We start from the raw sequence: 24,996 nt of genomic DNA on the forward strand, positions 1-24,996 counted from the left end.
TTCGAAGTGGAGTGGAGGAGGGGAAAGTGGGGGTGATGTAATCGTCTAATCGTCGCGCGTCCCAAAGAAAAAGGAAAAACGAAAATAAAACCGCGTGACTGGTCCTCGTGAACTCAGGCACGAGCTCATCTCTACCTAAAACTCTCTGGTCAAATTTGGCCCCTCATCACTTCTACTTCCTCCTCAGTGATCTCGTGGTCTACTGGTTAGGTAATTTTCAGAATGCTTATCGGCTTATGCGGAGGTCAGCAAAATACTCGTTCCTCTCCCCGCGCCGGCACATGAATTAACTCCCCCGCTCTATAGCTATCTGTGCGGGCAAGCACGCGATTGCCGAGTATTTGATCCAGCACGAAGGCTTCCAGCTTCTGGAGCTGGCCACCAAACCTACCCAGCGCATTACCGATGAGCCCGATGATGACCTCCGTTTACAAGCCTCCGAAATCCGAAAGAACCGAGACCGAAAAGATCGAGATGGCCAGTCCGAACTGGTATTGGATACCCCGGAGGACTTGTTGGATTTTGTGACCAAAAGATGGCAAGAGAAGTGGGTAACGACCGATATCGCAGATGGCTCGACCCTCGATCGCTTTCTGCTGCGACCTTTCTTCCTCTTGGTGAGCGTGGATGCTCCCGTCAGTCTGCGCTGGAAACGATTCTCAGACCGGTTCGTGGCCCGACCCCACTTTGGTACATTGTGATGAATGAAAGTGGTGGATAGCAGACAAACTTATGATGGTTGTATGATACAGGTGCTGGCGAAGACAACTAGACCCTCCCGATCTAGAAAAGTTCGTGTTATGGAACGATCGCCATCTCTATGAAAAGGACATTGGGCGAGTCTATCTCACCGATAGAGCCCAGGTGCGCCTTTTCAACTCCTCTTCATCCCTGGAGGATCTCCACCGTGCTCTCAAAACTTTGGACCTGGCCGATGAGCAGCGTCTACGGCCGAACTGGGATCAGTACTTCATGCAGCTGGCGTCTCTTGCCGCGCAGAGAAGCAACTGCATGAAACGCCGAGTTGGGTGTGTACTCGTTCGAGAACGCCGAGTCATTAGTACTGGTTATAACGGAACACCTCGCCACCTGCCCAATTGCAATGAAGGTGGATGTACGATGATTGACTCCCTTCCTGTCAGGTAGACTGTGTCCCGCTAAACATTTACTAGGTCCCCGGTGCAACCGCGGTGATGGTGGAGGAGTCGGTCTCTCCACCTGTCTTTGCCTCCATGCTGAGGAAAACGCTTTGCTGGAAGCTGGCCGAGAACGCATTCGCGAAGGTGCAATCCTCTATTGTGACACGTAAGTCTTCATATAGCAACGGCCTTTGATGATTCCCATAATAATATCTTATGCACGATTACAGGTGTCCCTGCTTGACTTGCACGGTCAAGATTACCCAGGTCGGCATCTCCGAGGTTGTGTACTCGCAAGGCTACAATATGGATAGTGAGGTAAGTTCAAACGGATAGCCGCCGATCGGACCAAGGGTCTTTGCTAATGCCATGTACTCTAGAGCGCTGCAATTCTTGAGGCGGCAGGTGTAAATTTGCGACAATTCAGCCCTGTAAGTTCATCATTTCAGTCTCATTTGATCAATGTTTGCATATTAATTATCTTCCCAGCCATCAAATGGTCTTATTTACTTGTAGGACTCTACTTGAGTCATCAATCAAGTTCGAACATCCATGATGATAACGATAATGACGACGAGACGAGATAGAAAGCCGTGGACAAAATGCATTTGTGTTTCATGTTGGTGCACAGGAGGAGATGGCATTTGATGGTAAGCGGGAGTACTAAGCGATACAGTGCATGGCTGTGGATTAAGTTGAATTTTGGAAGCCCGGCTGGAATGACGAGAGGGCCGGAAATGTTGAAATATTTTATCATACAAGCTGCATATTCTTGGGATGAAATCAGAGTCATGCTTTTGCTCTATAGCACTCATTGTTTCTCGCCGAATTCTAAATTGTTTCATATGACTCAATATCCCATAGATAATTGACTGTATGAAGATGCCAAGACGTGACCGTGGATCCCATGTGCAGGACCTGACTAACCTAAAGCAGTTAGAACCTTTGATATTTCCCCACAACTCGGTGGACTTTCTGCGGGCAGAAAAACGAAGGGCGTATGACTCAGCGGGGTGAATTTTGGAGGGGCTGTCGAATGACTCCGATCTTCCCCTCCAGGCTTAAAAACACGAGACTCATTCCTCATACACTGTACGTCGCCTTTGTGACTACAGAAATTTCTTTCCAAAATGCCGACTGTTCACCTTTTGGACTATGTTGCGGGGAACATCCGTTCGTTGGTCAATGCGATCAACCAGGTCGGATATGAGGTGGAATGGGTCAAGACCCCCGAAGATGTGAAGAACGCCGATGTACGTGAAATTCCGAAGCTATAATGGACAACTGGCCTTGGATTGCCACCCAATTGTTCAATTCCTTTTTGAATGTCCGGACTGACAATTTGCTTTGCATGACAGAAATTGATCCTCCCCGGTGTCGGCCACTTCGGCCACTGTCTCTCGCAATTGGAGCAGGGCGGCTTCCTGGACCCGATTCGCCAGCACATTGAATCCGGAAAGCCTTTCATGGGAATCTGTGTCGGTCTGCAGGCTCTATTCCAAGGCTCCGAAGAAGATCCCAACGTTCCTGGCCTGGGTGTCATTCCCATGAGCATTCAAAAGTTCGACGACAAGTCCAAGAGTGTGCCACACATCGGATGGAACTCGGCGATGAACACGGAAATTGAGAGCAAGAAGCAGAGTTTCTATGGACTGAGACCGACTAGCAAGTACTACTACGTTCACTCGTACGCGGCGCCTTACCACCCCGGAGTACTCGAGGCAGACGGCTGGTCGGTTGCGACAGCTACATATGGTGAGGAGGAATTCATCGGCGCTATCAGCCGGGGCAATGTCTTCGGTGCTCAATTCCACCCCGAGAAGAGTGGTGTGGCTGGACTACGAGTTATCCGCGCTTTCTTGACCGGTGACCAATTCCAATCTCTTCCCCAAGAACTGCTTGCTGGTAAGGAGGATGGCCTGACACGCCGAGTGATTGCCTGCCTCGATGTGCGAGCAAATGACAATGGAGATCTCGTCGTGACCAAGGGTGACCAATATGATGTGCGCGAGAAGAGTGGAGCGGAGGCAGGCGGCCAGGTTCGCAACCTTGGAAAGCCCGTCGATATGGCCAAGAAGTATTATGAGCAAGGAGCCGACGAAGTCACCTTCCTCAACATCACATCCTTCCGCAACTGCCCCGTGGCAGACACACCTATGCTGGAGATTCTCCGGAGGACATCAGAGACTGTCTTTGTTCCCTTGACCATTGGTGGAGGAATCAAAGACACCGTCGACACCGACGGCACCACTATTCCCGCGCTGGACGTTGCGACGATGTATTTCAAATCCGGTGCAGACAAGGTCAGCATTGGCTCAGACGCAGTCTTTGCCGCCGAAGACTACTACAAATCCGGACTGAGCGGACGCACAGCCATTGAGACAATCTCCAACGCCTACGGCAAACAGGCCGTCGTGGTGAGCGTCGATCCTAAGCGGGTCTACGTGGATCGACCAGAAGACACCACTCACCACACGTTGAAGACTGCATACCCCAACGCAGCCGGGCAGAGCTACTGCTGGTACCAGTGCACGGTCAAGGGTGGTCGTGAGACTCGCGATATGGATGTGCGACAACTGGTGCAGGCCGTGGAGGCGATGGGTGCTGGTGAAATCCTGCTCAACTGCATCGACAAGGACGGTAGCAACAGTGGCTTTGACTTGGAGCTGATCAACGATGTCAAGGCCGCCATTAAGATTCCCGTCATTGCCTCCAGTGGAGCTGGAGTACCGGATCACTTTGCAGAGGTCTTTAGCAAGACGACGACCGATGCGGCATTGGGCGCAGGCATGGTAAGTTCCAATCAAGGATATCCGACTTTTGACCCGTATAAAGGCACTGGCTGACATTGGTTGACATGATCTAGTTCCACCGCGGAGAGTATACCGTGAGCCAGGTCAAGGATCACCTCAAGACCGAGGGATTCTTGGTGCGCCAATTCGAAGCCGATCTTTGAGCGAAGGCATGATCTTGGAGCGGTAACCGCTTTCATATAGATAGAATTTACGTTGAATGAACACATAGACCAGTCTCTGCGCACGTAAATTAAGTTAGTACTGCGTACACAGTGAGTTAGATAAGAAGTCCGGAACCGGACCGGACTGCCCCTCGATGACCTAAGCAAGGCGGTAAAATTAGCGGCGTCAGGTGAACTTTTCCGGTCGCCACTTCACCTCACCACCTCGCCTCCTCTCCCTCTCCGACTTCATCGAAGTACTCGCATTTCGACCTCACTAACACCATCCCCTGATTCATCCGGGTTCTTACAGTCAATCCCACATCAGACTCATCGCGTCTGTGCATGGCAACCATCTCCGAATAACTTCCGAGACGCCAGCGACTGACCCACGGAAGTCCCTTTCTCAACGCGTCTGTGGTGAGATCGAACCTCCTCTTCCCAAGTGACGGAGGTGGCTGTTCAGAGAGGACACGAGAAGGATTGATATCGCTTTTCTCAACTGGTGTCTCTTTGCCTGGCGACAGTTTTCCTTGTGTTTTGCCTTTTTCTGTCTTCGACACAATTGTATCCATCAGTGTTTGATCGTCATTTGTATGCAGTGTGACCGCTCACCTTTCAACATTCAAGAGAAAGATTCATTTTCAGTCTCTCCTCTCGAGCATTCCCGATAGACCAGAAGCCTATCGATCATCCACTTCTGCCCATAAAGAAAAAGAACCAATCCCCCCCCCCTCCCCAAGACACATTCTCTTTGTGTGTCTTCGCCCGCGGAGTTTCATCCCGGATCTGATCCATTGCTGGCTTATTTTCCCTCTTCTCCTTGACACCATTGCTCTTTATCCCCCTCGTACTTCTGCTACTCCCCTTCCCTCCGTTGATTCTCCTTCTTCTCCGAGCTTTCGCCTCTGTGATTTGAGGGTTCCCCTTCCTAAGCTCAAAGGTTCGGTCCGAATCTAAGAACCAGTCCCTGAAGATTTCCTTTGTTTTTTTTTCTCTCTCCATCTCCTTGCTCGCATTCGCACACAGATTTCAATACAATGTCATCCTCAGTTCATTTCAAATTCAAGTCCCAGAAAGAACCCTCACGGGTTACTTTCGATGGCACTGGTATTTCCGTCTTCGAACTCAAGCGTGAGATCATCAACCAGAGTAGATTGGGCGATGGGTCTGACTTTGAACTGGAAATTTACATCGAGGATACTGGAGAAGGTAGGTGACGCAAAACCCCGGTCCAGTTTATACTACGCAAGACCTTGAATATCAAATCTAACCACTAGCCATAGAGTACGACGATGATACCATGATTATTCCCCGGTCTACCTCCGTCATCGCCCGTCGACTACCCGCAGCACGCCCTGGCAAGGGTGGCGCGGCTCGCTATGTCTCCGGTAAAATGCCCGTCAACGCTCGCAATGCCTCCAGGACCGAACCCTCGACGACCCGAGCTATACCGGGGATGGGAGGATCAGTGACCAGCAATGTGTTGGAGCTTAACAATGCGCAGACGGAAGAGGAGAAGATCAATGCGCTCTTCAATCTGCAAGCTAGCCAGTGGAAGGAGCAGCAACAGGAGATGGCCAAGTAAGTTTATGCCCGTGAGATCACGACTCAAAAACGACGATGCTAACAATTTGACAGTGCCACCCCGGTCCCCTTCGGCCGTGGCAGAGGAAAACCTGTCAACGTCCCCGATCACCCTCCTCCTCCTGGATATCTTTGCTACCGGTGCCGAGAGAAAGGTATGTTCTATCGATTCCTTGACCTCGTACTCCTTCATACTTCTTGACTCATTACTAACAATTTCTAATTAGGCCACTGGATTCAAGCATGCCCGACAAACAACGACCCCAAGTTCGATGGCAAGTATAGGGTCAAACGATCCACGGGTATCCCTCGATCATTGCAGACCAAGGTCGAGAAACCGGACTCCTTGGCGCCTGACGGGTCCAACGATGACTCGAGGAACACGGGAGTCATGGTGAATGCCGATGGAGACTTTGTCGTTGCGCGGCCAGATAAAGCAGCGTGGGAGTTATACCAAGAAAAAGCAAAGGCGTCGGCCGCGGCCGCGGCCGAGGCAGCTGCAGCAGAGGAGAGCAAGGTGCTGCAGGCTCGAGGTCTGGAATGCCCGATTGACAAGAGGATGTTCTTAGAGCCTACACAGACCCCATGTTGTCACAGGACATATTGCAATGATTGTATCTCCAATGCTTTGATTGAAAGTGACTTTGTGTGCCCTGGTTGTTCTACGGAGGGAGTCTTACTTGATAACCTTACACCTGACGACGAAGCGGCTTCCAAAATCAAAGCTTACGAGGCAGAGAAGGCTGAGGCTAAGAAAGAGAAGGAAAAGCAGCTCGCCACTACCATGGTACAGAATGGGCCATCAGTGAATGGTAGCGCTGCTGCTGCTGCTGCTACTGCTGATCAAGATCTCTCCAAGGATGCAGAATTGAAAGAGCGTTCTCCATCTCAACAAGGCGCAGATGATGTCTCCACGCAATCCAAGAAGAGACCTGCCGAGGATGAACCGGTTCGTGAGACAACAGACACCGCCGACTCTGGTAATGCGTCCAAAAGACAAAAGAGCGAGGATCAGCCCGAAGCGACTAGTGCTGGCACCGGTCCTAGCACCACTACGAATGGCACTCCCAAGGAAGCACCGACTATCGTCCCCAACCAAACGATGCCCTTCAACCCACAAATGCCCTTTGGAGACTTTAACAACATGATGCCTCCCTTTTCCAACGGCGGCTTCGGCAACGACGCCATGCCTTTCATGAACCCAATGGGCATGCAGAATGGATTCCCAAATCCAATGGGACCCGGCTGGAACCCGATGAACATGCCCTTCCCTCAAATGCAGGGCAACATGTATGGAAATCAGAACAATGCCTTCCCGAACATGTTCAACGGCGATCCATCGATGATGTTCCCCATGGGTGGCATGGGTGGCGCAATGCCAAATCAGAACCCGGGCTTCCAAAATCCCGCGATAAACAACAACTTTGCCAATCAGCAACGAACTGCGTTCAGCGGGCCATATAACCGTGAAGAGGACTCACCGTATTTCCGACAGCCGGTGAACCCACAACGACACCAGGCGAGGAATCGTCGGGTGCGACCGAGTGACTATCGGGAGTTGTGATGACCATAATGGCGGCCGTCTCATAGGATATGCCTGGCGTTACGGATGGCTGTGGGTTCTTCCCGTTCTTCTCTTGATGTATACACCCCCCCTTTTTATGTTTTCTTTACAGCGATCGGCCTTACTGGTTTCTTCTTTTTTTTATTGGTTGCCTCTGCATATGGCCTCGGCCCTTGCTGCTTTTATATTCGTTTCACTCGCATCATGCATGGCCTCGGCCGGGAGGATTGCATTTTCAGCATCATTCATGACATGTATTTCTAGTCGAGTGGTCTCACTCATCATTGAATACTTTTTTTCTTTTCTTGTGTTTCCTGTGCTTCGAGTTTAGCTTCCCTACTAGGATATATCACTTTATGGACATAGTTCCCATAGTTCCAAAGCAAGTTAGTCTTTTTGCAATTATATTTGTAATCTTTCGAAAGCTATCTCGGTAAAATCTTCAGATATCACAGTAGATACAATCATTGTAACACAACACAGGAAATAATGAGTCACAAGGAATGAAATCCTAAGCCAAGACCAGAAGCCAACTGTGTCCAGTCGAGCACGGTGCACCAATCGCCCAGTGCCCAACCGCCGGAGACGGTGAGGCCAGAATCAGGTGACTTGGGAGAAACCCCCCAATCGATTCGACTTCCCTTCTTCGTCTCTCCACTTCCTCACCCATCGTCCTCATACTCCGTACATGTTCCACTCCACAACTCACAATTCAAGTCTCTCTAATCTCGAATCTCAATTCGAAATCCAATCCAACTTCCAGTCTCCTCAATCCCAACCCGTCCAATACCACTTTTCCACCAATCACTACGACCAAATCAGCCATGGCGAAATACATGAGTAACCACAGTAGTAATTACAATCAAATGTCCCGGTTTCTCGCTCAAGAGTCGACGGTCACCGCCAGCTGCTACACCGTCGAGTCGGGTACCGCCAAGGTCCACGGCTTCCACTACTGCACTACTCTGGGCGCCGGTGAGTCAAAGACATCATCACTCTTCTTCCCTATCGACATCATGGCCTCCCCCTTCCTGTTTCCGCCCATACTAACGTCTCATTTTCTCTCCTCTAGGAGCACAGTGGTATCCCTGAGGTCCCCTCAGGGTCTAAACAAACCACCCCAAGACCTCCCCTCGAATGCCCCGCGCCCAGCGGGACAATCAGCTGGACCGGGAACAACTGGTCCGAGTCTAAAGCCAAAGGGGAGGCGGCGCACACCATTCCGGAAGAGTGTGAGAGGCTCTTCTGTGACACACTATCCGCGACCTTCCTTGGTGAGAGGATCGACGTCGGACAGGAGTCACTGGGAATGGGTACGTTCCAACAGACTCAGCCAAGTCAACACCACAGTCAACACCGTCTCGGGGACCACTATGGATCGATTCAAAAATGGGTCGAGGTGTGGGACTACAGCGGCGATGCAATCTACCGCGGTTTTGTAGCGGGTGAGGACGATGAGCGGACCTTGTTCGTTTTCCTCGAGGACGGTACCATCGGGCAGGGATTGAAATCTGGGTAAGACATCACTCTCTCACTATACGTCTACATGTTTGGTCGCTAATGTATATGGACAGATTAATCGCACTTTTCGAACTGGCGGGAACCGACGCCTTCGATTGCTCCCAGATTGTCGCCTGCGTCAACCGCTCCCAGCACGCCGATGAGATGGAGCTCGTTCGCAGTCTCGGATGGTGCGGCTTCAACCTGACTACCTTGGATCCGTGGATCAAGGGGACAGCCGTTACAGCAGGACCGGCACTTAGCACGGAATGGCTTTTCTTGGTTGCTGAAGTATAGTCGACGGGCTTCTCGGGCTGATGATAGGATATGGACATGTCCTATGGTATCCAAACTCGGGTTGCCGGACTATCTCTGGAAGATACTGTTTCTTCCATTTTTTTCTTTCTTTCTTCTGCCCCTCTTTCATAATATTTCTTGTTTGTGCTGCATCTGGAATGTAGTTGAGTCGAAGCAAATCATCGTATGATGATGAATGTGCCATGTTTCATCCTACCTAGGCGCTGAATTGAGGACTACGCTTATCGTTACCAGTTGATTTTTCCCCCCCTCTCTCTCTCTTAATAATTGTTGTTTTTGACTGCAGTCTAATAAATTGAAGTGGTGATATCTGACTGAGACACTTTCCGTTCATGATCTCTATATTCTAGTGTAGACAGTACATCCAGCCCGAAGCAAACAATCAGGCTTTCCCTTATGATCACTTCTTCTCTTCTCGTAATGTAACCTGGTTCCAATCTAGATGCTACTTTACTGTAGCTTAAATCAGATGACCCACTTGTAGTACCGGACCCCATACTGTACTTTGTTATCACCTCTGATGGTGGCTGTCGATTTCCCCACTTAAGATAACACAACCCGATGACCTCAGCACTGCCAATCCCAAGTATAAACCACAACATCCCTCGTACTTACTTCTATCCCTAGCTTCACCTTCTCCTTTTCACTCTCTTCCCTCCCTCCCTCTATAAGACCAAACTCCAAAGCTTTCAAATCTCATAAACCATGTCCAAAGACCAGTCCCGCCGCTCCCTCTCCTTCCCAAAGTTCCTTATCCCCTCCTTCCCCACCAAACACACCACCACTACCAGCACAACCCACTCTCCTCCACCTATCAACTCCACCTCCAACGGCTCCAAATACCTAACCGGCCACCTCTCCTACCTCCACTGCACGACCTGCGCGGCGCACCTCTGCTTAACCTCCCAAATAATCAGCAAAGGCTTCACCGGCCGCCACGGCCGCGCATACCTCGTCTCCGCCGAACCCGTCGCCAGCGCCGTCTCAGTGAGCGCATCTTCCTCACCAACCGTTTCCCTCCCCAACACGATTCTCCAACACCCCGTACCACGACAGCTGGTCACAGGCGCGCATACAGTTAGCGATGTGAGCTGTGCGTTTTGCGGGACTGTGTTAGGGTGGAAGTATGTTGCGGCTGAGGAGGAGTCGCAGAGATACAAGGTTGGGAAGTTTATTTTGGAGACGAAGAAGATTACGGCTAGTTCGTGTTGGGAGGCGCTTGAGGATGAGCATGGGGATGGGGATGGGGATAGGGCTGTGGGAGGTGGAGGGTCTGGGTCTGGGGATGAGAGTGAAGACAAGGCCGAGTTTGATAGTCAGGATGAGGATGAGTGTGAGGATCTGTTTGCGGGGATTTGGAGTCCTGGGTTGGCTAGTCGAAGGAGGAGTCGGAAGATTGAGCGACGGCCTGCGACTGCGATTTTTGGGATTTCGTGATGGGGGATGTGAAGGAGGAAGGTGGACAAGATTAATGATGCTTTTCATGACTTACTTGATTAATGACTGCTTTTGGGCTTGGGTTTGGGTTTGTATTGTTTATTCTCATACTGCAGCGTGGTATACCCATTGTTAACATTAATACTTAATATCCTATACGTTTATTGCAATAATATCGGAAATGAATATTCTTATCATCATGACCTTATGCACGTAGCAATCGGCAAGATCGAAATGATGTGATCCCATTTTTTTTTAGCACTGAGGGACTATTTGAGGATCATGAGGAGCAAAGGGACATAAGGTAAAATACATGGGGGTGCTCCAGCAACGCCAGAAAAGCAAATGAAAGGGGTGAACACAAGCATAGAAGTCGAGAGCACGCTTAGGCATCTTCAACACGAGCGCGCTTTGACTCGCCATCTGCGGAAGCATCATCCGCAGGTCGCTTAGATGATGTCTGTTGAGAGGAGGTCTGGGCAGCAGCAGGCTTGCGTCGAACCAAGGAGGAGAGATCGGTGGCTTCTTTGCTGACGGCGTCGAGGCGGGCCTTCTGATCCGTGACCGATTGACCGACAATCTCGCCGAGGATACCCTTAAGCATGGCCTCGTTTTCTTTCTCCTTCTCTTCGATGGAGACTGGTGACCGACGGAGATCGATGAGCTAAAGAATGATAGTTAGTAAATTATAACTTTCACAGGGAATGATGGCATCCTTACTCTTTGCTCCATATCGGCGATGATCTCCTTGACGTTGGAGATCTTGCGCTTAGCCGCCACCACCTTATCCTCTTCCATATCCTTGTCTGCCTCCAGCTTCTTCTCCTCCGAAGCCATGCGAACCTTGCAGCTTTCAATCGCACGCTCCATTTGAGTGGCAGCCTCCTTGCGCATTTCCTCGTCCACGGTCTTCTCTTGGCTGTCATCCTCTTCTCCCTGTTGCTGGACGGACGCAAACTCTAGAGCCAGTGAAAGCTTGTAGTGGCACTCTGCAACGGAAGGATCCTCGAATGGGAAGAGTGAGTTGCGAAGGTCGAGAGCAGTGCGCAGATCATTCACGGCATCGGAGAACCTCTCGCCTTCCAGAGAGATTTCAGCCTGAAGGTCGTAGGTGTCGGCTAGTCGCTCCTTGATGTGCTTCACGTCCGCGGGCAGATCAACCGACTTGCCCTTGCCTTTGTCCGTGCTGCTTTCCTCCGCAATCTCCAGCTTCCTGAGATAGAGGATGCGCGCCAGATCGAGGACTTCAAATGCAACCTCAAAGTCATCATCATTCTCGTCTTCATCTCCCCCATTCTCCTCTTCGTCCTCATCGTCGGAGTCGACAAAGTTCTCGTCACCGGTAAATTGGAAGAAGGGCTTCGAAGGCGCGGCGTCCAATTGCGCGTTGACATCTTTCGAGGGTGTGGCAGCATTCTGGTTCATGGAGCTCGAGATGGCGTCCTTGACCAAGCTTCCGTCAGTAGAAGCGGACCTAGCAGATGTAGCCTTTGGCGCAGGGGCGTTGCTGGGCTCTCCAGCCACCTTGGACCCCAGCACATCGCTCTTGCTCACAGCAACATTGTAGAGGGATTTTCCGTACGCATAGAGGAGATCCGCGTTCTCGGGTGAGAGCTCGCCGTTCAGTTCGGCCTGAAGTTCAGTGGCCTGTGAGTAGAGCTCTGAGGCAGCATTGTGGTCCTTGCTCGCATCTTTGGCGGCAGCTCGTGTGATCAAATCGTTCAGCTGCGCGCGCTTGTCGGTGGGGACTGCAATATGATCGGCCGCTGTGGGCTGCTCGGCGTCAGCCATGGTGTAGGTTGTGTGAACGAAGAAAGATGTAGGAGAGGCGAAAGAGAGGTCGAAAGAAAGAGAGAAGAGAAAAGGCAGGGTGGGGCGCAAAGGTTAAGAGAGTAGTGAAGATGTCAAGTTGCGCAGAAGGAAGGAAAAGCGATAGCCGATAAGCTCAGCACTTTGCGGCGCGGTCGCGGCGCGTCACGCGTCGGCCTTTTTCCAACTTGCCCTTTTGCGGCCTGCAAACATCTAAAGGCTCGAATAATGTCCCCGCAATTACTGTGTACAAGGGATTATTTTTGATGCGCCATTTGCTAGCCGATACTTGCATCTGCCCTATTTCATCTATTACGTTCAATTAATCCCAGTGCCACGACATCGAGCGAGGACCAGCCGACACAATGGACCCGACATCCACCCCACGACATCCAGATCGGTTCAGAATGGGTGCTGGAGCTGAAGATCCGATTCCCTCATCTTCACCAGCATTTGCAACACCTGCACGTCCATTCCGAATGCCCAGAGGCCATGCGCCGCCCACAAAGACTTCCATCCTACCTATCCTGCTTCCACCCGCGACTCTTCGACCAGTAGCATTCCGTACATTCACTCGCAAGCACAACCTCACAATCTCGTCATCGGCACTACAAACTCTAGCCGTGTTCATTGGCAAAAACTGTGGTTCAGGATGGCGCGAAGAAGGATTGGCGGAGAAGGCCCTAGACGAGGTGGCCAAGATCTGGAAACGAGCAGGAGGCGGCGTTATCGTGGAAGAAGGCAAGGGTGCCTCGTTGAAGGCCATCCTACAGACACTCGAGAGCAGCATGAGCGGAGGGCGAGTGGTTGCAGGAAAGGGCAATTCCCAGGATGGAAAGTCTTCTGGCCTCGGCGTGGATGCTGGGAGGATGGATACTAGCAATGACCACTCGCAAGGGTCACTTACAATGAGGGCAGGGGACGTGGATGAAGACGAGTCAAAGTTGTCATGCCATTCACGGCACTGGCTCAAAGTCGTCGACGCATTTGACCTTCCACGGTTAACGTACAACGTTGACAAGAAATACTTTGAGGCCCTCAAGTCGAAACCAACATTGTTTCCACCTCCGTCACACAAAACTGCGCTGTTCCGAGATCGTTATAATCTGGTTTACCAACGGCTTCTGCGAAATGAGTCTTTCCAGAGCTCTTTGGGTGTTGCTGGCATGCCATCCCTCCAGCGATCATCGTCAAACCTTGGGATGCAGCAATCATACAAGTTGACACCAATTGCCAACTTACTCGGACGAAGCGGTACATCGCATCTTCTTCTCGGTCTACTTTCCATTTCTCCCACCGGCGACTTGTCCTTGGTGGATTTGACGGGAACTGTCGCATTGGACCTCAGCCATGCTCGGATGATTCCTGAGGATGGCGCATGGTTTGCGCCAGGAATGATTGTGCTTGTAGACGGGATCTACGAGGAGGAAGAGATGGTTCAGGGCTCCATGCTGGGCGGGAATCATGGAGTTGGAGGAGCCATTGGAGGTCACTTTGTTGGAGTATCAATTTGTGGGCCTCCCTGCGAGCGGAGAGATATCTCCCTTGGAACAGGCTCCCGCCAGGCCAGCGGTGATGTAAGCTCCAGTGGTGGATTCGGATGGGTCGATTTCTTGGGAACTGGCAGTGAGCGCGCGCAGGGCGCACGTATGCGAAGACTTCAAGAGAAATGCCTACGTGGTGCACCCGAGTCTACGGAGTCTACGGCACGACTGAAGGTTGCCATCTTGAACGAGGTCAATCTTGACAACATGAAAACGCTGGATGCTCTGCGCAAGGTCTTCAGCACATATAACGATCTCGCACTCTGCGAGCGCCCTCAGACATTCGTCTTGATTGGCAACTTTGTGCAAAAAGCAATCATCAATGGTGGCGGCCGAGCCGGAAGCATCGAGTACAAAGAGTACTTCGACTCACTCGCAGTGGTTCTCGCAGACTTCCCAGCGCTCCTCCAACATTCAACCTTTGTCTTTGTCCCCGGCGACAACGACCCATGGGCATCATCCTTCTCAACCGGCGCAGCATCCACCATTCCACGCCAACCAATCCCAGAACTGTTCACATCTCGTATTCGCCGCGCCTTCGCAACAGCCAATTCAGAGCTAGACAGGACCCAAACCTCCGAACCAGCAGGCGAAGCACTATGGACATCAAACCCAACCCGTCTCTCCTGGTTCGGCCCAGTCCACGACATCGCAATCTTCCGCGATGACATCTCAGGCAGACTTCGCCGCACAGCAATCAACATGCACAAAGACGAAGAAGAAGCCGAGACCACCGATCCAATGCAAGAAACCCTCGACGAAGCCACAAACGAAGCCGTCTCCTTCGCACCCGACCTCGACCAACAAAATGGCTCCAAATCAAACGGGGCATCATCAGCCGCGGCATCAATGGCCCGCAAATTGGTCAAGACCATTCTGGATCAAGGCACCATGGCCCCCTTCCCACTTCAACTACGACCCGTACTGTGGGATCATTCATCTGCTGTGCAATTATATCCCTTGCCGACGGCACTGGTTCTGGCTGATGCTGAGGCTGCTCCGTTCTGTATGACTTATGAGGGCTGTCATGTTATGAATCCTGGGCGGTTGTTGCCCCTGGGGGATGGGCAGGCTGTGAAGTGGATTGAGTTTGATGTGTTGAGGAATCGGGGGCGGGTTAAGGAGGAGCGGTATTAGGTTTATGCTCAAGAGGCTGGATGAACCCTCAAGCTACATGGCGAGCGAGACTGGCGAAGTGGGCGTTTGGGTTGATATGTATTAATACCGGTTCTCAGGTTCATGCACTCAGTTACGCATATAATCACTTACAGTTGACGTCTTAGAAGAATAAAGCAGTTGAGTGAGACACATCGGGCATTTTATTTGATGGATGATTTGATATCTTGGAATGAATTTCCTGAACGGCCTTGTAGCTATCTTCCTACATGTTATCCGATAGAGGCAGCTCCTGCGTCAGGGCTTGAACATACTATACTGTACGTCGAAACGATCACTATATATTGTGATTTTACAACCACTCCGACTTTCTAATCACATCTAATTCAAGAAGCCTTGATTATGCATATCACATTGAAAATTCTAGGATTACATTGCATGAAGGGCAAGCAGACATCCATCTGCCCCCAATAGATCTAAAACAACAAGCCATGCCAGGAGTTAACAGGCGCTCTCACAGAGAGCACGTCCCTCGTTCATTCCATGCATCGCATTAATCAATAGTGATGACATCGTTGTTCCCAGCTACCTTTTTCTTCTTCGGTGATGTCGTCTTCGGTTTAGCCTGTGGCGGGGGCGCAGGTTTCTCCTCTGCAGACTTCGAGGCAGGTTTAGACTGCGCAGGCTTCGTGTTCCCGTTTGTGCTCTGCAGGACAGGTTCAGGCTCTGGGACGGGCTGACATGTGCCCAGACACTCGTGTAGCTTGGAAAGAAGATCTCCAACGCGGTGGGTGGATGCTCTGGCACCGTCGCCGAGGCCTTGCCAACCATCACCCTTGGCATTGTAGACGTTTTCGCGGACCACGGCCGACACTTGGCTGGGCTCTACTGGAGGTGGACGGTTGGTGTCCTCGAGGAGCCACTCGATCCGGCCCTGTCGTAGATGCGCAGATAGTCGGAACCGATATCTTAGCTTTGGGTAGTGAATCTGGAAGACGGTGGGACTGCGCACGATGACGTGTACGAGGGCGGACTCTGACTGCGCGGGTTTTGTGATCATTTGATCCAGACTGCGCAGGAGAGGGAATGTATCTGCCATCAACGCGAGAATAGGATCGATACCGACCTCGGCGAAGCGGTGGTTGAGCATAACGCCAAGGGATTCTTGGATACGACGGTGGGGACTGGGACTGTCGAAGCTGAGCTTCAGGCGCAGGCTAAAGATGGGAGTGCCTTGTGAGATAATCTGAGGGATGTTAATGGGAGCAGATGGTGAAGGTCCTGAGACGTCGATGCCGAACGTGGCTCGCAGCTTTTTCTCTGGGCCGTAGAGGAATATGAATTGAGACAAAGACATGGCCTGCAGCTCCATGCCCTTCTGAATAAGCTTTTGGAGGATGTAGATCACGCAGTCGAGTCGTTGCAGACGTTCGAAGAGACCGACAACGGCGGATTGTCCTGCTGGGACAACTAGACGAAGCGCGAAACCGCCTCCCTTGTCCTGCACGATAATGTCGGGATCCACTTGGGAAATGAGCATATTGAGAGACTTGATGCGCCGTTGCAATGTACCGGATGCCACCAAGATTGCAGAGTTGCTCTTTCGGTCGACTCCTTGGAATGAAAGACAGATGGTGCTTCCCACGAAGGAGTCCTTCTGCAACTGCGAAGCGGGTAAAGGTATTTGGAACGCTGCGGGGAGGGAGGATCGTTTGTAGTCGATGTAGAGATCTGGAACTTGCAAGTCTGATCCTAACTCCAGTTTCTCCAAAGTTGGTTGGAAACGTACACCTGGCAAATCTGTCAAGCATCGAGCGTTGGCATAGATCGCCAGTATACCGGTCAAACCGTAGACCAGCTCTGCACATGCAGTGTAGTCAAAACGACGCCCAGTTCCCATCAGGGTACTGCTAACAGCATGCGCCAGCGCGGGGCTCGAAGTACCGTCAGTAACTCCATATGGCAGCGCCGACCGCCGAGCCTCTGGCCGAAGTTGCACCAGCCACCATTGATCGCCATCCATGCTGCTCGTTGCGGCGGCGATCCAGCGACGATCCCACGTTTGATGCGTAAAGAAAGCCGAGCGGACGGTATTGGGAGGGAAGAGTTTGCGAATGTCCAGTCCCACTGCTCTGTGATTGACACTCTCCAGGCCAAGTGCCTTGGTGCCGGACTCGATTTCCTCCACGGCAGTAGCACAGCGAAGGCGAGCGATCCGAGTTAATAGCTCCTCTACGGCTGGCTTGGCTGGAGCTCGGTCGCCCTCCAAGCGCTCCACCACACTCGGTGTACCGGAAAGTGTGATCGCTCCAGACTGCGGCTCAATAAAGACCCGCAGATGCCGCGTGGTCGTTAGCTGTAATTCAAGATAGCAATCGCTTGGCTCTGACGAAGAAAGCTGTCCCTTTAGGGATAGTACATGGTTGGCGAACAAAAGGTGCTTCCTCAAGGTAGCATATGCAGATGACAGCACATGCGACGTATGTAGCGCGATCACACTTCGAAGAATGCGCTCCATTGAGAGTACATCCGTATCAAACTTGATATCAACGCTGTGCGCTTGTTGACTATCGCGCATCCAGCGAAGATTGAGGTGTGGGACCTTAATACTCGAGTCAGGGCTACTCCTCCGAACGCCGATCTCAATCCAGCTCTTGGGTCCTGCCCTCGATGGCCAGTACTGAACGACAAGTGTGCGATGAAGTAGCTCAATGCGTAACAAATCCGACCATAGCCCTCGTGCAAGCTCTTGAGCTTGCCTGAAGAGGGTGTTGATCTTGTTTGTCAGGACCAAGCCATGCAAGAAATTGAAGCATGCAAGCAGGCCATCATTGTAAAGTATCCGATTAACCTCCACCTCAAGTTCGTTGAGAATGCGGCCTTTGGGAATCGGAGAAGAGGGAGTGAAAAGGAATCGAATATCAACGAAGAAGAACTGGGAGGTCTTTGCTTCCTGCGCAACCGAAAGATCAAGTTCGAATTCTCCAGCCACTGTGAAGGTAACTCGACCGTCGTGAACCCGATACTGTCGCAAGGCATGTGGTACTTGGTCTTGCAATATTAGCCTCGCACTGATGATTCGGTTGATCTTGTGCAACTTCTTGAGAGTCGCACGAGCAGACAGCGGCTTTGGGGGCTTGTAGCCAAACTGTAACGGAAAAGATTAGCTTTATTCTGGGCTTTGCCTGTCATTGAATTCAAAACCCACATCTGGTAGAGAGGCCACCCTGCCCTTGGCAAGGACCTCCAGCGCCGTTTTCAGATCTGGATTGGCCACCTGTGCTCGGACAAGATCCTGCTTCATGACACCCAAGAAATTCATCGCATTAGAGTACGCCTGGTGCCGCGTGCGAATGAATCCTTGGATATCAATAAGCCGGCTGACTTCCGAGGCTTGTCGGCTCCAATCTGATAGGACCAGGAGTTTGATGAACTCCGCTCTCTTGGCATGTCCCCATTCCAAAATCTTGAGCTTCTTGTGCATGTTTTGCGCAGACTGGTTCCCGGGGGATTTTCCGATTGCGCCGTGTGCAGTTGAATGATCCGGGGGTACTTGAATGGTCGCCAATTCCGAGATCAACTCTGATAGCTCATTCCAGCAATTCTGCACGGCTCGATTGACGAGTGTTCCGAATGAGAAGAACCCTTGCGTGATATGAGGGATTTCGTAAGGAGTTATGGTGAGCTCCTCCATGCGCTGCGTTGCCTTGGAAAGCTGGTTCGAGCTGTCGGCTTCGCGTCCTGTGCCATTCACATGAACAGGCCCATTCGAAAGGGTCGGCCGTTGACCAAACTTTTCAGAACCCATAGAACCGTGTGCGCCGTTGGTAGCCTCATTGAGACCTGGCCTCCGCACAGATCCCTCGCCATTGTGATATTCCATGATGACGCCGGGCATGTCTGACTAGGCACGGGTTAGGCAATTCGCCGTGGAAGGCTCGGTTTCGTAAGATTGCCTTTCCTTCCCGGACTTTCTGCACGGCACCGACCGAGCGACCTAGATGAGCCGTTGCTCGAAACCAGCCGGCACCGGTGGGACGCAGAGAATCCGAGGTTCAAAACCAGTTAACAAGAGAGAGTTTCTCAACCCAGTGCCATGCGTATCACTGGCCGTCCAAAACAATGGCCCCGGTCATAATCAAGGGGAGCCGGGCGCACGACCAGAGTCCGGATTGAATATTCGTAGAGAGATGATAGCGAGAGACGGTTGATCAAGTAGGCAGGCCGAGGTAGCGAAGGATGGTGAGTAGGAAAGTGACGCTATGAAGGAGGGGAGGAGGCCGTTCGAATTGCGCCGACGTTGGCTGCACAATCTCCGATGCGAATCAAAGGTGAAAGGAAGGTCGTGGAATCAGCGGGGAGATCAAGGTTGTCGTCAGGACTGGCGAGAACTGTAAAGGTCGTCAGGACAGGAGTGGCCGAGGCTGTGAGGTGAGATGAGGCTGTCAAAAGTGGTGAAAGTAGAGACGCCCAAAGCGATCGAGTGTGAAAGCGCGATGCGCACGCACCGCCGAGACTTTGCTGCCTTGGTGCCTGGTATTGTTAGGGGTTGGTATCCCCTACATTGTGCTGGACCCATTCCCACCGCCTTATTGGTAATGTGACGCTGTAATTACGGATTAGATACCGGAAATGTTCCCCAATGACCTCACCATCATCCCGCAATAGCTATCCAAGCTTCCCCCCTCAAGGAACTCCACAGGTCTAGACCTCTAGGCCTACAGCTTCAACGATGAGCATACACGAAGTGGAGGTAGGTGAGACAGGTGAGGCCGATGGTCTGATCCCACACTACCTTGGTGATGATCCACGACCAACAAGTAAGCGGGAGCTTGCGGGCTGGTATTGTTATGGCTGGGCAGCTGAGGTCTTCACCGTGTGTGCCATGGGTATGTACCGCTGATGGATGAATCGGCTCGACCGGCTTGGTCTCGTCATTCAATACTCATTCTGAATAGGCTCATTTCTTCCGATTACTCTCGAACAGCTGGCGCGAGATCGAGGCGTGCTCCTATCCGATAAGACCACCCCCTGTACCCCAACATGGAATCCCTCAAAGGAAATGTCCGGCCAGGATGGATATCATATCCTAAAACCCGATGCCGGCCAATGTATCATTTTCTTCCTTGGTGCCGAGATCAACACCGCCAGCTTCGCCTTGTATACCTTTTCACTCAGCGTCCTAGTCCAAGCGATTCTAATCATATCCATGTCTGGTGCCGCTGATCATGGAAGCTATCGCAAGAAGCTGCTGGTCACTTTTGCGTTCGTTGGTGCCACTGCAACGATGTTGTTCCTTGCAGTGGTTCCCCGAGTCTACCTTCTCGGAGCACTCCTGGCTATCGTTGCTAATACTTGCTTTGGTGCGTCCTTTGTCCTTCTCAACTCGTTCTTACCGGTCCTTGTTCGCCACCATACGTTGGTCTTGGAAAAGAGCCTGGATGTTCAAGAGGCACTGGATGCTACTAGCCCGTCTAGAGAGAATGGTGGTTCACTGGAAGGTGAAGCTCTACGAAGACCCGACGCCTCCACTCCACTCCTGGAACCCCGTTCAGACGATGGAGAGAGTCCACTGGATATCATGACCTCGGTGGAACTCCAGGTGTCCACCAAGATCTCCTCCTATGGAATCGGAATAGGCTATGTCGGCGCCGTGATTCTACAGATGATGGCAATCCTAGTTGTGGTTGTCTTTCACCAAACCACCTTTTCCCTACGTCTGGTGTTGTTCCTGATCGGGCTATGGTGGTTTGTCTTTACCATCCCAGCAATGTTTTGGCTTCGCGCCCGCCCTGGTCCTCCACTTTTAGCAAGTGATGGGAAGCCATTAGACTCTTGGGCGGCATACCTGACCTACTCGTGGAAGTCCCTTGCCAAAACAGCTATGCGCGCACGACGTCTGAAGGATATTCTGATCTTCCTAGCGGCATGGTTTCTGCTCAGCGATGGTATCGCGACTGTTAGTGGCACGGCGGTGCTGTTTGCCAAAACCGAGCTTGATATGAAACCCGCGGCGCTTGGACTGATCAATGTGATTGTCATGGTGGCCGGCGTGTTTGGTGCATTCTCATGGAGCTACGTGTCGGGACTCCTTGGCCTTAAAACATCGCAGACCATCATTGCCTGCATTATTCTGTTCGAGATTATTCCGATCTACGGCATTCTCGGATTTTTCCCATCCGTGCAGCGAATGGGGATTGGCCTTCAACAACCCTGGGAAATGTACCCGCTGGGCGCGGTGTATGGGTTGGTGATGGGTGGCCTCTCCTCATACTGCCGAAGCTTCTTCGCCGAGCTCATCCCACCGGGCTACGAGGCAGCTTTCTACGCTTTGTACGCGATCACCGACAAGGGATCGAGCATATTTGGACCGGCTATTGTTGGGGCAATCACCGATCGCTACGGGCAAATCCGACCGGCCTTTGTCTTTCTGGCTATTCTCATATTCCTTCCACTGCCATTGATGCTGCTGGTGGATGTGGACCGTGGCAAGCGGGATGCGCTAGAGCTAGGTGCCGAACTGGACCGTCTTTCTGAAACAGCGGGATACGGGGAGATCTCCGTTGACGCGGAGGAGGAGCCCGGAGTAGCGGGGCCTAGGAGTAGGGTGGCTGTGGTGAGTCTGGTACCTGCGGTGCTTGAATTGTAGATTTCGGTTTTTGCTTTTGTGAGCTTCACCTAGCTGTGGGAGTATAGACAACTATGATTTCATTTGAAGAATCGATATTCAGGCTTGGAGTCAGTAGATTGGTCGGGTTGTTCCTGCATGAAGATCGTTGTAATTATTGATCGTCATGATCATCATCAGGAATCAGAATTACAGATTACAAGTACTCTATTCTTCACTCTCTAGGATAAAGTATACTATCAATTATTATTTTTTACTGTCAATTCTACCGGTAAAGACCACGGTGTTGACAATTACTCCAAAGCCGACGTGTAACCCACGAGCGTCGTGCAGAACCCACGGGTAACGTGGCCAGAAGCAATTATATCAATAGTCTGGGCCTCGTATTGCCGTAATTGATCCGGGGAGACGGGATGTATCCTGCACGTATCGAGGTACCTTTCGATCGAGAGGGAGATCGAGTACCTTGAATGTAGAATAGGCATTACAGTATTACTTGGTATAGGAATCATGATCATAATATATGATTTTGTGGGAAGTATAGAAGGTGGTTAGGTGTAAGGTTATCCCTGCAGAGGTGTTGTAGGCAGGAGTTGACAGCTTCTTGATCATTGGTATGTGGCCTGAGGGAGCTGAGGGAGGAGTACATCTCAGCTTTAGATTAGCAGATCCAATATTTTAAGGTATTGGACCCCATCGAGAGTGTAATCAATTACATTTCTATAGTTAGTAGTACCTCGTAACTAATTGACTCGACCAAGGGTCCAAGAAGTATACATAGCCCACAATAGATGCACATACTGTAGAGTCAACTACAATATTTTACTGCAGATTCGTTGAGTAGCAAAGACTTATAATAAAATCCCGTAATATAGTAGGAAAATACAAAGACTGAATAATGTTCTGTATCCAAAAGTACCCAAGACCTGTTAGGTACAAAGGGTCTTATAAATCCCCTTGCTTTTGGGCGCCCTACATAGCAGCAACTAAGGGAGCTCCACTTGTGCTGTTCTGCAACTCTCCACTCCCGCAGCCGCAAAGAACAAACTGTCCTCTACGACCCCGGCCCCCATCCCGTCATCATTAAATACACTCCAGACCTCTCGTTCTCCCACCCTTCCACCCCATCCCTTCTTTTTGTATACCAGGCCGTTTGGGTAAGCTTCACCTCTCTCTTCATCTTCCTAGGCTCTATCTCCCTGAATGTCCTTGGTTGTTATTGTTCCTGAATCAACATCCCTCTATTTACTCTCCCATCTTCTTCAAAACATCAGCTAACCATAACACCCTTGACTCCACCAGGTGATCGCGGCTTTTTGAAATATCATTTGAATCATCATGCGGTCCTTCACCCCTCTCATCCTGAGCCTGCTCGGCGCTTCTGCGGCCGTTTCGGCCTCAGAGCCCGCCGCCGAACCTGCTGAGGACGTCAATGTCCTCGCCCTGACCGGCGAGACCTTCCCCGATTTCGTCAAGGAGCACCCGCTGGTCCTGGCTGAGTTCTACGCCCCCTGGTGCGGTCACTGCAAGGCCTTGGCCCCCAAGTACGAGGAGGCTGCCACCATCCTGAAGGAGAAGGACATTCCTCTCGTCAAGGTGGACTGCACAGTTGAGGAGGAGCTGTGCCGAACCTACGAGGTTGACGGCTACCCGACCCTGAAGGTCTTCCGTGGCGCCGACTCGCACAAGCCTTATGCCGGTGCCCGTCAGACTGACTCGTGAGTAGCTTGTCATTGCATTGCTACACTTTAAGGATGATCGACTAACCGACGTTTTCTTACAGGATCGTCTCATACATGACCAAGCAGTCGATGCCCGCCGTTTCCATCCTCACTGAGGAGACCCTCGAGGACTTCAAGACCCTGGACAAGATCACCATCGTCGGCTACATCGGCTCCGCCGACAAGACCGCCAGCGAGAGCTTCACCGCGTTCGCCGAGTCCCAGCGCGACAACTACCTCTTTGGCTCCTCCGACGACGCCGCTCTCGCCAAGGCCGAGGGTGCCAAGCAGCCCTCGATCGTTCTCTACAAGGATTTCGATGAGAAGAAGGCTGTTTACGATGGCAAGCTCGATGAGGAGGCTATCCTGAAGTGGGTCAAGATTGCCAGCACTCCCCTTGTTGGTGAGCTCGGTCCCGAGACCTACTCCAAGTACATGGCCGCTGGTATCCCTCTCGCCTACATCTTCGCCGAGACCGCCGAGGAGCGTGAGCAGTTCGCTGAGGAGTTCCGCCCCATTGCTGAGAAGCACCGTGGTGAGATCAATATTGTCACTCTGGACGCCAAGGCGTTCGGTGCTCACGCTGGTAACCTGAACCTGGAGCCCGAGAAGTTCCCCGCCTTCGCCATTCAGGAGACCAGCAACAACGCCAAGTACCCCTACGACCAGACCAAGAAGATCGAGGCCAAGGAGGTTGCCAAGTTCATCGAGGATGTTCTGGCCGGCAAGGTTGACCCCAGCATCAAGTCTGAGCCCATCCCCGAGGAGCAGGAGGGCTTTGTGACCGTTGTCGTCGGCAAGAACTACCAGGAGGTTGTCATTGACAACGACAAGGACGTTCTGCTTGAGTTCTACGCCCCCTGGTGTGGACACTGCAAGGCTCTGGCTCCCAAGTACGAGGAGCTCGCTGCCCTGTACGCCGACGTTGCCGAGTTCAAGGACAAGGTTGTTGTCGCCAAGGTTGATGCTACTGCCAACGATGTCCCCGACTCCATCACTGGCTTCCCTACCATCAAGCTGTTCCCCGCTGGCAAGAAGGACTCTCCCGTTGAGTACGCCGGCTCCCGCACCGTAGAGGACCTTGTCCAGTTCATCAAGGAGAACGGCAAGTACGAGATTGACGGTCTGGCTGGTGGCAAGAAGGCTACTGAGGGTGGCGATGTCACTGCTGCTCCCTCTGCTGCTTCTTCCACCGAGGCTGCCGAGACTCCTGCTGCCACTGAGAAGGAGGATATCCACGATGAGCTGTAAATGTGATCTTGTGTGAACGTTGGAATTTGAATTTCCTTTTGCTATAGTTACTTGTATCATCACATCTGAAATGGAAACCCCCGTGATGTCTGTTGATCAACATCAGCTTTCGTAGACTTGTCCCGGCCACCAGGATATACCAGTAGATCAACCATCCAACTGAGTAGTCCTTTTCCAATAATTCCAAAATTAACAATAGCTATAATCATCATTTTACTGTGAAACAATACATAGTAAGGAGGTAGTACTTCGTATTCCTGTCGATAAAATGTGACAGCTCCAATCCATTTGGTCCCAGTCCGCTTATCTTATCCAGGACGCGTTCCGCGTAACGCGTCGAATCCATGCGGCTCCCAAAGTCTCAGACCAACTAAAATTCTGGGGAATTTCAAGTCCCCTTCCAGCCCCCTTTTCCCCTTCTATCTC

At 51.6% G+C, this 24,996-nt stretch overlaps 10 protein-coding genes across 10 annotated transcripts; 8 read left to right on the forward strand and 2 right to left on the reverse strand.

Moving 5' to 3' along the window:
• Nucleotides 1–222: 222 nt before the first annotated feature.
• Nucleotides 223–1,655, forward strand: N7473_012897 (deoxycytidine monophosphate deaminase; the record flags this gene model as incomplete). The annotated part of the gene is made up of 7 exons (XM_057158836.1): nucleotides 223–244; nucleotides 307–667; nucleotides 753–1,114; nucleotides 1,173–1,305; nucleotides 1,370–1,457; nucleotides 1,520–1,570; nucleotides 1,629–1,655. 7 exons carry the CDS (start codon nucleotides 223–225, stop codon nucleotides 1,653–1,655), a joined length of 1,044 nt encoding a protein of 347 aa, XP_057002790.1.
• Nucleotides 1,656–2,269: 614 nt separating this feature from the next.
• N7473_012898 (imidazoleglycerol-phosphate synthase) lies at nucleotides 2,270–4,095 on the forward strand (the record flags this gene model as incomplete). The annotated part of the gene is made up of 3 exons (XM_057158837.1): nucleotides 2,270–2,392; nucleotides 2,498–3,931; nucleotides 4,006–4,095. The coding sequence occupies 3 exons, from the start codon at nucleotides 2,270–2,272 to the stop codon at nucleotides 4,093–4,095; spliced, it is 1,647 nt and encodes a 548-aa protein (XP_057002791.1).
• Nucleotides 4,096–5,135: 1,040 nt separating this feature from the next.
• On the forward strand, nucleotides 5,136–7,246 carry N7473_012899 (cleavage polyadenylation factor subunit MPE1; the record flags this gene model as incomplete). The annotated part of the gene is made up of 4 exons (XM_057158838.1): nucleotides 5,136–5,307; nucleotides 5,382–5,679; nucleotides 5,737–5,837; nucleotides 5,910–7,246. 4 exons carry the CDS (start codon nucleotides 5,136–5,138, stop codon nucleotides 7,244–7,246), a joined length of 1,908 nt encoding a protein of 635 aa, XP_057002792.1.
• Nucleotides 7,247–8,112: 866 nt separating this feature from the next.
• N7473_012900 (ornithine decarboxylase antizyme) lies at nucleotides 8,113–9,043 on the forward strand (the record flags this gene model as incomplete). The annotated part of the gene is made up of 3 exons (XM_057158839.1): nucleotides 8,113–8,221; nucleotides 8,350–8,761; nucleotides 8,821–9,043. The coding sequence occupies 3 exons, from the start codon at nucleotides 8,113–8,115 to the stop codon at nucleotides 9,041–9,043; spliced, it is 744 nt and encodes a 247-aa protein (XP_057002793.1).
• A 726-nt stretch (nucleotides 9,044–9,769) lies between these two features.
• Nucleotides 9,770–10,501, forward strand: N7473_012901 (yippee/mis18 family protein; the record flags this gene model as incomplete). The annotated part of the gene is made up of 1 exon (XM_057158840.1): nucleotides 9,770–10,501. One exon carries the CDS (start codon nucleotides 9,770–9,772, stop codon nucleotides 10,499–10,501), a length of 732 nt encoding a protein of 243 aa, XP_057002794.1.
• A 385-nt stretch (nucleotides 10,502–10,886) lies between these two features.
• N7473_012902 (SHNi-TPR domain-containing protein) lies at nucleotides 10,887–12,292 on the reverse strand (the record flags this gene model as incomplete). The annotated part of the gene is made up of 2 exons (XM_057158841.1): nucleotides 10,887–11,165; nucleotides 11,222–12,292. The coding sequence occupies 2 exons, from the start codon at nucleotides 12,290–12,292 to the stop codon at nucleotides 10,887–10,889; spliced, it is 1,350 nt and encodes a 449-aa protein (XP_057002795.1).
• A 383-nt stretch (nucleotides 12,293–12,675) lies between these two features.
• On the forward strand, nucleotides 12,676–14,991 carry N7473_012903 (DNA polymerase epsilon noncatalytic subunit; the record flags this gene model as incomplete). The annotated part of the gene is made up of 1 exon (XM_057158842.1): nucleotides 12,676–14,991. One exon carries the CDS (start codon nucleotides 12,676–12,678, stop codon nucleotides 14,989–14,991), a length of 2,316 nt encoding a protein of 771 aa, XP_057002796.1.
• A 532-nt stretch (nucleotides 14,992–15,523) lies between these two features.
• Nucleotides 15,524–19,436, reverse strand: N7473_012904 (mediator of RNA polymerase II transcription subunit 14; the record flags this gene model as incomplete). Its single annotated transcript, XM_057158843.1, has 2 exons — nucleotides 18,179–19,436; nucleotides 15,524–18,118 (listed from the first exon to the last, which is right to left on the reverse strand). Exons 1-2 carry the CDS (start codon nucleotides 18,866–18,868, stop codon nucleotides 15,524–15,526), a joined length of 3,285 nt encoding a protein of 1,094 aa, XP_057002797.1. The 5' UTR covers nucleotides 18,869–19,436.
• A 208-nt stretch (nucleotides 19,437–19,644) lies between these two features.
• atg22-1 (putative autophagy protein Atg22) lies at nucleotides 19,645–21,619 on the forward strand (the record flags this gene model as incomplete). Its single annotated transcript, XM_057158844.1, has 2 exons — nucleotides 19,645–19,859; nucleotides 19,929–21,619. Exons 1-2 carry the CDS (start codon nucleotides 19,703–19,705, stop codon nucleotides 21,617–21,619), a joined length of 1,848 nt encoding a protein of 615 aa, XP_057002798.1. The 5' UTR covers nucleotides 19,645–19,702.
• Nucleotides 21,620–22,936: 1,317 nt separating this feature from the next.
• Nucleotides 22,937–24,570, forward strand: pdiA (protein disulfide isomerase PDI1; the record flags this gene model as incomplete). Its single annotated transcript, XM_057158845.1, has 2 exons — nucleotides 22,937–23,316; nucleotides 23,382–24,570. The coding sequence occupies 2 exons, from the start codon at nucleotides 22,937–22,939 to the stop codon at nucleotides 24,568–24,570; spliced, it is 1,569 nt and encodes a 522-aa protein (XP_057002799.1).
• Between the last annotated feature and the right edge of the window lie 426 nt (nucleotides 24,571–24,996).

Source organism: Penicillium subrubescens, assembly GCF_028828155.1.
Source record: "Penicillium subrubescens strain IBT 31985 chromosome Unknown utg000011l_segment0_segment0, whole genome shotgun sequence".
In the NCBI taxonomy this organism is placed as follows: domain Eukaryota; kingdom Fungi; phylum Ascomycota; class Eurotiomycetes; order Eurotiales; family Aspergillaceae; genus Penicillium; species Penicillium subrubescens.